The 15179-nt window shown below is 40.8% G+C and overlaps 1 protein-coding gene across 4 annotated transcripts in view; it reads right to left on the reverse strand.

The window, feature by feature from the left end:
* Window positions 1–226: 226 nt before the first annotated feature.
* The window catches only part of PTPRA (protein tyrosine phosphatase receptor type A), a 215885-nt gene continuing 200932 nt past the window's right edge, over window positions 227–15179 (reverse strand). For all 4 annotated transcript variants that reach the window (XM_085848261.1, XM_085848260.1, XM_085848258.1 and 1 more), the window contains 8 exons: window positions 14117–14399; window positions 13274–13367; window positions 13109–13185; window positions 10021–10155; window positions 9583–9708; window positions 3981–4132; window positions 3601–3736; window positions 227–2590 (listed from right to left, as the gene is read on the reverse strand). In XM_085848261.1, the coding sequence (XP_085704387.1) occupies window positions 2516–2590; window positions 3601–3736; window positions 3981–4132; window positions 9583–9708; window positions 10021–10155; window positions 13109–13185; window positions 13274–13367; window positions 14117–14399 (1078 nt within the window). In that variant the 3' untranslated portion in view covers window positions 227–2515. The remainder of the gene's footprint in view (window positions 2591–3600; window positions 3737–3980; window positions 4133–9582; window positions 9709–10020; window positions 10156–13108; window positions 13186–13273; window positions 13368–14116; window positions 14400–15179) is intronic.

A 15179-nucleotide genomic window follows, 5' to 3' on the forward strand; every position in this document is an offset into this window, starting at 1 on the left:
TAATCCCAATGAAATTTGGTTAGCCATTCCAAAGTTGCATCCAAAGAAACAAACAAAAAAAAAAAAAACACCAAACCAAGGCAAAAACATCTTCAAATGCTTGTTCTCACCAGCGCCAAATCAATCGGCTTAGTGTAGAAATTAAAATAAAAAAGCCATGCATACGAGGTGCTCAATTACATGTGACGGGCCCATCATGTGAAATTGATGAAGAGGAATGCGGTAATGAACATACACCCCACTTTATTACACCGCCTGCAGGCAGGCGATGAACTTTTACAATTGACTTTTAAATACTGTTCAGCAATATTGGACCATAGAAACCGAACCAAACCAAACAATGCTTGGCACAAAAGCACTGTACAAAATTCTTTTACATGATCATTCGGTCGTTTTAGAAAGGACGAGACAACTTTTAGTACAAAACTGTTTTGACTACAAAAGCGAAGCCGTGTTGAGAAACACAAGCACTACGGATCGCAGCAAGCTTTGTGTAACAAAAATGCAAACATATACATTTACAGAAATGAAAACTGTCACTACCACTCAAAGATTGACATGGAATGATCAATTCCTTTTTGGCTTGGTACTTCATTATCAAAAGCATAATGAGAAAACACGAACACCTGCATATCCGAACGTGTGAACAGATCGCAAACGTATTATGATTAAAAGAGAGAAAGTAAATGAGAAGAGAGAATGAGAAGAGAGAGTGAGAGAGTGAGAGAGTGAGAGAGTGAGAGAGTGAGAGAGTGAGAGAGACAGAGGGACAGAGACAGAGGGACAGAGACAGAGGGACAAAGACAGAGGGACAGACAGAGGGACAGACAGAGGGACAGACAGAGGGACAGACAGAGGGACAGACAGAGGGACAGACAGAGGGACAGACAGACAGAGAGAGAGAGAGACAGACAGAGGGACAGACAGACAGAGAGAGAGAGACAGACAGAGGGACAGACAGACAGAGAGAGAGACAGACAGAGGGACAGACAGAGAGAGACAGACAGACAGAGGGACAGACAGAGAGAGACAGACAGAGGGACAGACAGAGACAGAGACAGAGACAGAGACAGAGAGTGAGAGTGAGAGTGAGAGTGAGAGTGAGAGTGAGAGTGAGAGTGAGAGTGAGAGTGAGAGTGAGAGTGAGAGTGAGAGTGATGCTGGATTCTGGATTCTGAGACATTTTGCAAATGTAGTTTTAAATGTACATGTCAAAAGTTCACTTAACAATCACAGTCAAACCATTACATCAAAAGCTTCAACACTGCACCGGCTACTGTAAATACACCTTGATGTGTGTATTCAATTTGTTAAGTGCTACGAGCTGTGTTTGAACCCAACGCTTACTTTGGAACCCAGTTATGCACGCGGATGGACGCTATTTTAGATTAAAACCATACATGATGCATTAAATGAAATGGTTATTTCACTTTACACCCCTTATTACGAACCTTCCTTACACACAACAATTATCATTTGACCTGATAACTGGCAAAGCCAAACAGATTGAAGAAGATGAAAAAAACATAAAAACGCATCACACAATAGAAATGATTTTGTAAATGCAGAGAAGATGCAGAGGCAATATGAAAGAAACATTAAAATGTGCCTGGAACTCTGTTCCTGGAATGTTACAAAACAGAATGATAATGCATGCGACTTTTGCAAGCAAGCAAAATATTCTTTTTTTTTTTTTTTTTTCTTCTTTCATTCTTTTCTTGAAACCGAAAGAAAAATGATTCACCATGAATAAAATGTGTTAAAAAATGAAGTTAAGGTATGGTAAAGAACTGGAAAAGTCAAAATTTACAAGCATGTTAAAGAGAACAAATGTTTTAACTTAAATAATAAATTGCAAGAGCAACCTAAATTTGAAGGTGATACGCTGCCCTGGGAGGGACACTCGTTGGTCTCCAGTAATGGCAGCTATGTTTATCTTCAAAAGCATTTATACTCACTAAGTTTTAAGGTATGGGAGCACCTTAAACCACCGATTAGGAATGAGTTGTTGGACCATTTAAAGGTTTTGGAATAGTCTTGGGGGCTTTAGTTTGGTGCCGTTTGTTCCAGGTGTAAGGGCAGAGTCCGTTTCTTTCTGTGATGAATTTCACATCTCGCTCTTCATTATCAAATGAGCAGTCATTTGCTTAAAGACCTCTTCACAACCCACAAGGCTTGAAGCTAAACAGTCATGCCTGGTGATACAAGAGGCCTTCGGCCTTCGATGGCGTTCTTCAATGGCCTTCGGCTGGAGACACCGCTTCGTTTGTGCATTACGCCGGAAAAATCCGACTCATCGTCCCCAAATGTGAATGCTTTGCAAATTTTACATCATTGGAATGGCAAATCAATGCTGCGACTCGTTTTTTTTCGGTGTGGTTGGTTCTTATCAAAACATGTTCAAGGAAGCTTTCCAATTGCAGGTACAATGGTGAAAACTTGGCCTTCATGGTCCGTGCACGACACAAACACTCAAACCTCTTCACAAAAGGCAGGACTTGAAAAAGGTAAAGTCTCACTTGAAGTTGGCATAATCGGAAAATGCTTCAATGTACTCTTGCACAACCTTGTAACAAAACTCGTATTGTTCCTGCATTACAGATACAGCACAATTGTGATGAACTTTAATTTCGTTTCATTGAAGAATGCACTGCATGAAAAAAAGAATAAAAAAAAAATCAATGAAAAAATAAATAAACCAGAAAATGCTTTTCCTTTCCCTTGGCAAAAAGGTCAATCATTGGAACCTCACACAAGTCTTTTCTTTATGAATATTGAAACATCTGGAGGAACTTTAGTAACACGATGGGGAGTCGCAAATTGCACAGCAGGTTGAAGAAAATGAACCGACATTGTCCAAAAGGAAATTTGTCTCAGCAGTTAAATCGCAGAGGAAAAGCTGCAATGGTTATTGAATGAACAAAGCAGGCATTATAAGGCTGTGGTGGTGAAAGCAGTTTTAAAAATTCTGAAAAACTATCAATGTGAAAGCATCACATAACGCACTTGAGATGGGCAAACAGGTTCCAAGTGGATTTTCCTTGACTAGAGTGAGGTTTTGTTTCAAAACAGTAGATTCACACGATTGTAGTTTGCCAATTCTAACAGAATGATGATATCGTCAATTGACATGACGTGCAACTCACCACACTGGCAAAAAGTGTGCACGCGCGCACACACACACACACACACACACACACACACACACACACACACACACACACACACACACACACACACACACACACACACACACACACACACACACACACACACACACACACACACACACACACACACACACCAATTGGAGGTTTGACCAATTTCATTCTAAAATGCCCTCTTCCCATCCACGACTCCCAACCCCACTCTCAATAACAGCAAGGACAGCAACAATAACAGATTACTTTGAATGAGAAAGAAAATTAGGGCATCTGTTATCAATTACACATAGGCAACACTTGCTCACAGCCACTTATTTTGCAGCATAGAGCAGTTTATCAAAACAAAACCGCATTTTCCTTTTTCAACAAACATGTGCTAACCAGAACCTTAGCAATGGAAAAATCACTCCCTGTGCCACAACAAGGTACATCTTACCAACATCTGCACCATGTGAGGCCTCTGTGTGCGTAAGCTCTTCACAGTCTGAAAGACATCGAGGATTCCTTCGGTCTTCACACGCTCCAGAATAGTGCAAAGAGCACAGAAAGTGCCAGTACGACCTGCCCCCGCACTGTGGTGAGAGACGTACAGAAAGTGTGGGATTAGTCAAATCTGAAATGCAATGCAGTCATGAGGTTTCACCAAACCACCCATCACAAGATAAGCGGGACAGTTTCTCTCTCTCTCTCTCTCATTGGAAAAACGATTTTCAAAAAACAGGAATCTCAGGCATTTGGCTGAAGTACAACGATCACAGCACAGCAATGTTGCCAAGTCAGTCGGGGAGATGAGGGTGAGGAGGATATTCGGCACACCTGCAATGCACGATAATGGGATGGTTGCCCGACTGCTGCTGTTGCTTTTGGACAGCAGCAATGAGGCCGATCATGCCCTTCCCATCGTCAGGGATTCCCACCTCAGGCCATCCCTGGAAATGGAACTGTCGGATCTGCCTGTTGCGGTTTTCCTAAAATCCAGACCAGGGTTCAAGTATAATGAGTTGCTTTCACAGTCAAAAATATTAATAATAATAATAAGAAGAAGAAGATGAAGAAGAAGAAGAAGATGAATAATAATGCAAAAAAAAATTGGTATCCTATAACCTGGATTAAACACAATATAATAAGAGTGAGAATTGCTTTGCAATACATGTCCCCGACCAGTCCCCATAAATGTTCTGGAGATAACAATTTGTTTGCCTTCAACACACGCTCGAGCTGATACCAGAACCAAATAAGAAGAAGAAGAAGAAGAAACTCTAATGCACGGTGTTTGGGTCTGTTCAGAGAAATGAAAGGAAAATCTATTTTGATTTACTGACATCTTTTGTAGACTAGAAATCAATAAACACAACTAGGATAATAAACTGGAGATTAAAAATTAGCTTGCTTTAATGCAGGCTTGAGCCGATGTGGACCCAAAATGAAGAAGACGAAGAATATAATAAGAATAAGACGACGATGACGACGACCGTGAAGAAGACGAAGAAGACGAAGAAGACTACGACCGTGAAGAAGACGAAGAAGACGAAGAAGACGAAGAAGACGACGAGCGTGAAGAAGACGAAGAAGACGACGACCGTGAAGAAGACAAAGACGAAGACGAAGACGAAGGCGAAGAAGGCGAAGAAGACGAAGAAGACGAAGAAGAAGAAGAAGAAGAAGAAGAAGAAGAAGAAGAAGAAGCTAACCCACTGTGTTTCGTTCGTTTCTCGACATTGCCTATTTCATAGAAAAAAATTACCCGATGTACATACATAAAGCAAAAACATGCGTACGGCTTATGTGCATCATGCTTTCCCTGGGATCATTCCAATTGTACTGGGCCATGGACTAACACCAGGCCGAAGACCTGAGGGGTGATAATCTGTGCTGCTTCATGCAATGGCAGAGCATGATTTTATTGGGGTGGCTTCAGGCCACTGTACAGCCAATGGGTGTAAAGCAGTGGGGTGAAGTAAAGACAGCTGAACACTGACCAATGTTGTGTGTGTGTGTGTGTGTGTGTGTGTGTGTGTGTGTGTGTGTGTGTGTGTGTGTGTGTGTGTGTGTGTGTGTGTGTGTGTGTGTGTGTGTGTGTGTGTGTGTGTGTGTGTGTGTGTGTGTGTGTGTGTTATGTCTGGCTTCCTTCTTGGGACTACGACGCAGTAAGTGGTCTAAATTTTTGAAGTATAAAAAGGGCACAACTATGTGGAAAAATGTACAAAACACCCTGAAACTCAAACTTGTTCTGTAACTTATCATAATAAAGTCATGTACCAAGTTTCAGTTGAATATGTTAAAGTGTATGGGAGGTTAGAAAAACCACAGGTGAGATGGATGGATGGATGGATGGATGGCCGGATGGCCGGATGGACATACAGCAAACCCATAGTCCCCTCCGGTGAAACCGGTAGGGGACTAATAAAGTACTTATGGTGTGGAATGAGAATAGTCCAATCAAAATGCCACTCTGGCATATTCTCTTTTTAACACGACGTATAACGATTTGGTTCCCTAATTAATACATTACGTTATAACGAAATTCCGTACATGGAGTTGCCGTGTATGTTTTACCTGTGCTATAAGAGAGCCGTTTACGTGTGTGTGTGTGTGTGTGTGTGTGTGTGTGTGTGTGTGTGTGTGTGTGTGTGTGTGTGTGTGTGTGTGTGTGTGTGTGTGTGTGTGTGTGTGTGTGTGTCACAATATTTCTCAGAGATGGCTGAATGGATCTTCGTCAAAGTTTCAGAGGTTCATCACTGAGTGCTGGGGAGTGTTGTAGGCAAAAATAAATTTTGGAAAAATTTGCAAAAAAAATGTTGGATTTTTTTATTTTATTTTATTTTAATGACTCTACCATGGGTGTAGGGAAGTTTGCAGGGCCCTTATTCCTTAGTGGGTGTCGGAAAGTGTTTTAGACCGACACACAAAAAATAGACCAGGCAAAGCCAGGTACCACTGCCAGTTGTTACCTCCGCCACGGAAGGTGAAGGAGGTTATGTTTTCACCCCTCTCTCTCTCTCTCTGTCTGTTTGTTTGTATGTCTGTGTGCAGGATATGTCAAAAAGTTGTGGACAGATCGGGATGAAATTTTGTGGACAGGTTGGATGTGTGACAAGGACGAAACGATTAGATTTTGGTGAAGATCCAGATCAGGATCCAATAATTTTTAATTGATTCTTCATCATTGAGAGGTAGGGCTAAACTAATATATAGCACGATATCTCAAAAAGTTTGGAACAGATTCAGATGAAACTTGGTGGACAGGTTGGGTGTGTGACCACAACGAATTGATTCGATTTTGGTGAACATCCAAATCCAGATCTGAAAACAAGAATTATTTATTTTTTAAAGTGATTCTTCACCATTGAGAGATTATGACCAAAAACGATTATATCACATGATATTTCAAAACTGTATTGAGCCCGATATGTTCCAGTGGATCAGGCATAATGTGGTGGAGGTATGCGCTCTACCAAGTGCCCTTATAGTTTATAAATAAACCACATATTTTGCTACAAAATAATCTAACATAGCCATCCATGCCTATACTCTAGAATGTAAACATAAAATAACTGGATGATTTTGTCGCAAACATTGATTTTGACACCAAAATTGACATGCCAAAGTAAACATCACTACACATGCACAGAGAGGTATAATTTCAAGTACCCCAATATCTGAAAACGATAATTTGGTATTGGTCTATATATGTGCAGTCTGGTGCTATTATCACAAAATGCACAATTGTTATGACATTTTGGACTATGCCGACACAATTTCTGCTCTTTAATCTAACATTTGTCCTCGGTCACCTTTCGTCCACTTCAAAGTCAGCCAACATCACTGCATTCCACAAAAAGGGTGCAAACACACTCTCTTAACTACAGACGTATTAGCTTACATGAAATTATAAAAAAGTCATGGAATCCATCATTGCAGTCAATAACAAATTCTGCCTTTTCCCCAACAGCCTGATTTCAAACCATAAGTGTGGTGTCCAACATAGTCACTTGATCCTGAACATGTTGTTGCTTCTCTCCAAACAATGGATGGTTGAAGGCCTCAAATGTTTCTGGACATATCTCGAGCATTTGACAAAGTCTGGCACGCTACCTTGCTCTCCAAAACTCACTGCCAACGGCATCGAAGGCCACCTCCTCACCTGGCTTGCTGACTTGTGCCACTTTCATTGTCAATGCACGTCTCAATGGGATCCTCATCTCCTCTCCTCTCTTCCTGTAAAAGCTGAAGTTCCTCAAGGCAGTGTGTCCTGTGCCCAGTCCTGTTCATAATCTTCATCAAAGATATTTCTGATTCTCCAAAAAACAAACAAACTCATTTTCACTGATGACTGGCTGAGGATCCATCATCATAAAGATGGGCATCCTCTCTTATCTCTGCAAACTTAGATTAAACCAGGAGCTGGTCCAACACTTGGAATACGTCTTTCAATCCTGGCAATCTCACATACTCACTGTCTCTCTGAAAGGGACAATCTGGCGAACATGCTAACATACTTCCTCGACAAACTGCCTGAAGAAGTTCTGTCCCTCAAACGTTTGGGCCTCACCAAAAACCACAATCTTTCTTGGGCAAACCATACATTTGAGTTGGCCTCCAAAGCTATCTACTGATTGGGTGCTAAGTATTTACTTGGCAAGTCTGAACGTCAAGCAACCCACAAGGCCTTTAATATGCAGCTCGATGGAGTACTACTCTCATCTTTGGGCTGGCGCCACAACTTCACACCATTCACGTCTTGATGCTGTGGAGAACCAAGACCCTTCAAATAATTGGAATCTCCCACAGTCAGTGGTCGCTATATTTTATTGTGTCCTTTCTGATCTTGCACCCTTTGCCTTTTCTGTGCTCTGCACCCATCATCCACCACCTCTCCGCTTCGCTGGGGGCACGCGTTCTGCCAGTAACCTCTTTCTGGTAAAACCCCCAAAATCCAGGCTCCCTGTTCACTCCACTCATTTGTTCCTCTGTTCTCTTACCTGCGGAATCAACTTCCTCACTCTGTTCAATCTCATTTTTACTTCCAGGAAATCAAGATGGCCGTTCACCTACTCTTCAGGTCCTCTCTCATCAAAACTCATGATTCGACCCTCGTTAACCATCCACAAGCCCACCCCTTCTTTACAAGTTAGTGTTTTCTCCCCTCTCCCTACATCAATCCCATTTTTTTTGTTCTATTGTTATTTCATTGTTATTCTTCCCTTCCTGTTCATTCTGCTTAGCTTGTATACCCCCTGTATATTCCTCCTCCTACCGTCACTCTCTCATTCCTCCGCTCACCAATTCTTTCTCCAAGTATCCCTCTGTCGTGTTCCTCTCCTGTGCTGCTGATGTGTTTTCCTGTTTTCAACTGTGTTCTAGCTATTCCGTTTCTGGCGTTGAATGGTCAACTGATTGGCCATGTCGGATTTATGAACGTTTTCAATGACATTTAAAAGATCCTCTTGTCCAGAACAGCTGAGCCAAACAATACAAAAAAAAGTCAGATAAATTATTGTTCGACTGGGGTGCTTAAAGTTGTGGAGTATCTCTGCATAATTAAATTACTGGTATGGGAAAATCAAAATTTACCATTCGACACCAGTAAGTTCTTCTTGATGTTCTTTCATATGCAGCATAAGGCTGTCAGTAGCATCATTGGCTGAGGATGTAGCTGTGCCACTAATGCAACACCTTCTACAGGTTAAGACAGGAATTTGTCATTTGTTCATGGTGACGGTGATAGCTCGTCTACTCTTCATGAAGGATACCGTGGGATCTTTAATGTTCACCAACTAATGCTAGCAGATGTGACGCCCACTTTAACATCCATCCAAGGGATGGTGCACACATTGACGCCTCGCCCTGCCTGTGAGACATGAGGATGACAGTTTGTAGCTGAACCGAGATTCAACCCCAGGCTAGATGGCTCAGAGGCGGGTGTGCATACCGAGGTCACACTGCCAGCCCACTGGGTAGTCGATGGATATTGAAGGAGAAAATTGGTATAAATCAGTTAGAGGCTAATGCAAATATCATTGTAACATTTGTGACCATATCCCATGAATCCTAACCCAGAAATAAAGATGGCGTCCATAGAAACCAAGATAATAAAGTCTATTCTATAAGGGACAACATATCTTTATGGGTTCATGGTAATGCCAGTTTCAAAAATGATGAATTTCAAAGAAATATGCACCTCCAAATAGTACAAAGTCAATAATCTTACTCCAAACCACTCAGGAAGGCCATTACTAAAAACTAAAAAAACTAAATACATTACCCAAAGGAGGGCTCACCGACATTATGGTTATGAAAATAAAAAGATTAAAAAAACAAAATACACAAAATATAATTACTTAATCGAACTTTTCACAACACATCATGACATGATAGAAACCAATGATTACATCGGGCTAAATCTCGTCATTCATACCTTCTTGTTGGTGACACCGAAGTCCCGCACAGTGTAACTGTCATGGTGAGTCTCGGACTTGAGCTCAATGGAGATGTCGCCAGATGTAAGAGTCCCCTCGTTTGGCCAATACTGGGTGCATTTCTCCTAGTAAGGTAGCAAAATATGAGTAACTATTGGTCTGTATGGTGTTTCCACCTGAATACTTGCCTCATGATGTTATGATGGTAAATTAAAATCCTTTAAAACAATGTTTTTGTCTAACGTTTACCAACAGACAAGTAGTTAGTGCAAAAGTACATCGATATCTCCTCATGTGACATATGTACAAGCTGCTCAATGAGCTTTAGACATTGAAAAAAATCCACAAATAACAAATTTCTTTTACATTTCTAGATCGTGATGCTTTAGATTAGAGCATTAAACTAAAAATATCCAAAAGTAGGCCACGGAATGTACCTGTCCCCTCTCCTCCAGCTCAGTCAGCATTACGATGGAACATGAACGCCACTCCCAAACCATCCGCCAAAAATCTTCAAGTGTGTGTGAGAGAGGGCCTTGACCAGCAATGAAAGCATCCTTCTGTCTGTAGCCCTGAGACAGGATCCACAATGCTCAATGAGATCTCAGCAATATATTCTTCAGGATGACAGTGCAGCAACAAGAAGAACAGAAAATGCATCAGATACTTTTAATTATATTTCCTGACATCACTCTCATCATTCACAACATATAAATCACAATGGAGTTAGTGGGAATGGTTTGGCCTTGTTTGCATTTCCCGTCTGTGCACAGCAAGCTCATGATGTTGGTATCCCCCGGACTGTTTATCTATCCGTTGTCTGCTATTAAGCATATCCTGAATGTGATGCATGTACAAACTATGTAAAGAGCCTCAGGTCAATGTAAAAAAAAAAAAATTACAGATTGAGGGAATAAAAGTTGCATTTTCTATTCTGCAAATAACGATTTTGAATTTAACTAAAAAAAATTAAAACAATCGATTGATATTTGTTTTTGCAGCATAACCAAATGGAACCGGGAGCACTCGACATAGGCCGACTAATATCCAGGAAGTAATCAATGCTCCGAGCCGATCAGATTTGCTCGGTGTGATAAACCAACACAAGAATGCAACTTATTTGCGCTTGAGGGAATAATTGTACACTGATGGTGGGAATTATTTCCTTGCAAAGTCGCCGAGAAAAATCGATAGAATTCTTTTTTTTCGAAAAGGTTTCAGAGCCAAAATGATAATTGCATTCCAATAGCATCAAGAAGCTCATCCACCACTGGAAGAAATGTGACACTCTCTCCAATGCAGTCTGAAACATAACATGACCCCCCTCTCAGGATCTCAAAATTTCCCCATTACTCAATAATAAAACTTTAAGTATATATTGCTGGCTTAGACATGTAATAGCTGCTTTTGAGACAGACAGCTGATTGTAATAAAGTTTAAGCGTTAATAAAAACGTGAATATCTGAGTACAGTTTCTCACATGCTCCCTTGTGTAAGGTTCTTGGCAAACAAAGAAAAAAATAATTGGAAGCACTCAGCTCAATTTTGATATTAAAAAATTGTTTTTATCAGAATTTGAAAGCTTAATCTGCATATTACATATGAAATAGAATTGGGAAAGAAAGCTGCTGTGAGAAAAGCACTCCGGTCGCACATGCTTCATTATCAGAATAATGTTAATTTGCATTTGGTGAAGGTTTTCCTTCTTTTTCGAAGTTTGGCCTCAGACGATGCCCTGATACTAATAATTAGTTAGCTCCATGGATTCTTGACTTTTATAAAGAGATTTTGTGTCGTTTATTGGTATCTCCAGAATTCGGGTTTCAGAAGGTGAAACAGAATCCTACCAGGACTTGAACGAAGTATCCACTTTCGTTTCGGTGAAGGATCGTAATTCACGGGTTAAGTTGCGAAGTTGTGCCTGGACAGTGCTCTTTTCAGGATAATCACTGAGCCCTGGACAGCCTCCAAATGTCGTTTCTTTGGGGTAATGTCCCCAGGGATGGTCTGTGTGATCTTTGTAAGGTTCTTTATTATTCCCGTTGGTCCAGTTATCACTGTTACAATTTCGGCACTTCAGTTTCCAGGATATTTTCACTTTATTCTTGAGGTCTTGATATTTGGTCACCTTCTTGATTTCTGCATTATTTAGACCAAAATCACTGGGTACTGAAACCTCAATTAGCAATGCCTTCTTTTCCTTTTTGTATCTGAGTGCTATGTCTGGTCACAGTGCTTTGTTTCCTATGTTCACGCTGGATAGGATCATCAGGTCATATGTGAGCATGATGTCCTCGTTTTCAATTATTGCTTTTGGTTCATGTTTCTATGAGTTTTGTGGAACTGGGATAACGAAATTTCTGCAGATGTACCAGTGGATTACTCTGCATACCTTGTTACACCTTTGCATGTGCAGCTGTTCTGACAGGAGTTTTTTTTACATCCCGATATGAGACGACTCGTGCTTTTTGTATCTACCTTGCAAAATCTACACTTGTCAGATTGGCTCAGTCCTGCCATTTTTATAAAAGCCATTCATGTAGTGTCCTTGGGTCTTAGGCATTTATAATGTTTCGTTCTCCGTCCAAATTGAGCTGACCTCCTCTTAGCCATTACAATGATCCATCATTGATATTTAATGTTAGATTTTTCTTTTATCTTTTGTGCAATTATTACCTTCGCATTCTGCGAAAGGTTATGTTTTGGTCAGCGTGTATTTATTTATTTATTTGTAATCTTGTGATTCGTATAACTCAAAAAGTATTAAACCGAATTGCATGAAATTTGGTGGGATGATTGGTTATTAGCCAGGAAGCATTCGATTAGATTTTGGGATCGTTCGGGTCAAAGGTCAAGGTCAAGAAAAGGTCAAAATCGTCTTTTTACGATAACACGGTCAATTTTTATTCAATTTGCATGCAACTAACGCCAAAATATTCAGAATTCAACGCCTCATCTTGTGATATGCAATATGACACAATGACGCCCATACTCTTGTTTATGAACAGGTTTTGCAAATTAACTCTATGGTCAAGGTCAAGGTCACTCAAGGTCAAAATATACTTGTAGGCATAACTTCAGATCTTATAGAGCTATTGACATGAAACTAATGTTAAAATGTTCCGTGAAATAAGAGCTTTCAGGATGGTAGTCCGCGATTGGTAGTGACGTCATTGGAAGTGCATCAAAATGATGTCACAAGATGACGTCATTTTTAAACTTTCGATTTTTTCAGTGTTTATCATTCCATTTTGTTGGACTGCCCTCAATGACGTCTAACACCAAATTTGACATCCATCGGACTGATGGTTGTGATGTCATGGACGTTTTTAAATGACGTTTTTCAAATGTGCCCGGAAAAAAGTAGCGGTGGCGAAGGTATGCGCTCTACCGAGTGCCCGTTCTAGTTAGGGCTGTATTTGTTGCTGTTTGGGTTTATAGCCCCATCAGCCCTAATGGTGAATGCATGCCCATTTTTTGTCCACAAGGATTAGAAATCACGGGTGAAATCTACAAATCCCTTACATCAATGAATGAGGCGTTGATATAATCTGTATTCTCCTCTCCTCTCTTCATTGGAATGATAACACGATTAAAATCATCTGCAAACAACAAAACAATAATCAGCAACATGTTGACACCCAAAATACAACCTGGTGTTTTAACTTGACTCATGCCACACATCCTTACAAGGTATAATTTGCAACACCCTGTTCTTCTTCATGTTGGCAGGGAGGTTTCCTGTGCGCATCTTGTCATTTTGAATTTTCACAGTTGTGAGTTTCTGTTGAAGAACAGCAACTGTTAAACAATACTTTGTAGTTGGCAGAATCCATATTGACAAAAATAGATATGTAAACTACAAGTACAAAAGAACAAAATGCCAAAGCACAAAACTCGTGGTTTTGTCAAAAACCAAAAGACCAGGTTGCCGAGCCCCAAGGTCTCATTATCTGCCACCGCAGACAGGTTGGTGGACTCCGTTTTCTTTAGTCTAACTTTTGTTCTCACTCCTCCAGCCTTTTCACTCTCCTGTCTTCCCCTACATTTCCCTAGTCACACCACATATTCTTCCTGACTTACACACCTGGGTACCCTCCTCAAATTTTAAACTGCATGCTCACCCCCATTCCATTCCTGTATTCTCTCATTTGTGGAATAAATTGTGTCTGTTGTCTCGTGCCACTCCAAACTACACATTTCCAAGCTAAGTGCAACAAAGCCTCCAGCAAGATCTCAATCTGTCACCAAATGATCATAATGGAAAAGCTTTTGCATCATATAACCCCAGAAGGAACAAAACCTGGAGATTCTGCATTAGCTTCATGATGAGTGGTTGTTTTGCTGAACTATTAGTCATCGAGTATGCATCACAAAAATTTACATTTTAGTGTAGGGACAGTACAAGTGGTTGTTGCAAATGAGGTACATTAATTTGCTGCTAATCCCTTTCTATTTTGATATTCAATACTAGGCCAGACATCACCATTTACACCTAATTTACCAATTAATATCCATACACAACCTCCGTACTTTGTACTCCTCCTCCAAGCCATTGATGCCAGAAGGCTGTTTGCTGTAAAGCTTCTGCAGGTGACTCTCAAGTGATGTCACCTCGAGCTCCGTATCCCCATACAGGTTGTACTCAAGGAGTGCCTGATAGATGAACACGTACTGCATGTCTGTCTGCACCATTTGGCAGCGCTGTGCACGGATACGTGAAACGAAGCCAAACACATCCACCTTGTGCTCTGCCTGGATCATGTCAAGCATGGCATCGATGACTATGAAGGTTCCAGTACGACCAACACCAGCACTAGGGCAGAGGTAGGGGTGGAGGAAGGGGGTTAGCAGTGACACAAACACATGCAGGTTTGAATCAGTGCAACCAACACATAGTGGCTGAAATCTTTACTGTGTGAAGTGACAGTTTAATTAAAATTAATGCTGTTTTCACCAGCATTCCATGGTTATAACAGCAAGCATGTGCAAGGCCTCTTCGATCCTCAAATTTTCTCACAGTCCCTTAAAGGGATGTTGTATCAGGTTCTCACCACTAATTTTTTTTTAAGGATATGAGCATTTGGCAAAACCAAAGATGGGTCACGCAGCAGCCTGTGGGGTTGGGGGGGGGGTGGAGTAATCTGGAGCTTTTTGAAAAGTTAATGCGAAAAAGGGTTCATAGAGCATGAGAATTAGTGGAGTTGTGGGGAGTTTGTTCCGTTTTCTAAAAGCCTCTCCGACAAATGTAAATGGCTTTACAACATATTGCCAAGATAACAAAACTTGAGATAAAGGTGGATGCTTTATTTATATTATATACAATCTCCTGAACAGAACTCTCTTTCATCATTATGTCCGTGTCATTTCTCTTCTTGAGTATTATCTTTTAATTGAAATAGACAGATAAAATACTTGTAATAGGTTTCATGAGCCATCCATGATGAGGTTGTGGAAAGTTGGCCAAGGCCCTCCCTTCATTAGCCTCCGTTGGACTTAGTCCGAAACAGGGGCTTGTCGATTTCGTCTCGATTTTGGTGTCTGTGCATGTGTGCCTCCACAACCATATTAAACCATGTGGAGGTACTCGCTATTA

Source organism: Eptatretus burgeri, chromosome 12 (assembly GCF_056783735.1).
Source record: "Eptatretus burgeri isolate ZD-2024b chromosome 12, Ebu_testis_v1, whole genome shotgun sequence".
NCBI lineage: Eukaryota > Metazoa > Chordata > Myxini > Myxiniformes > Myxinidae > Eptatretus > Eptatretus burgeri.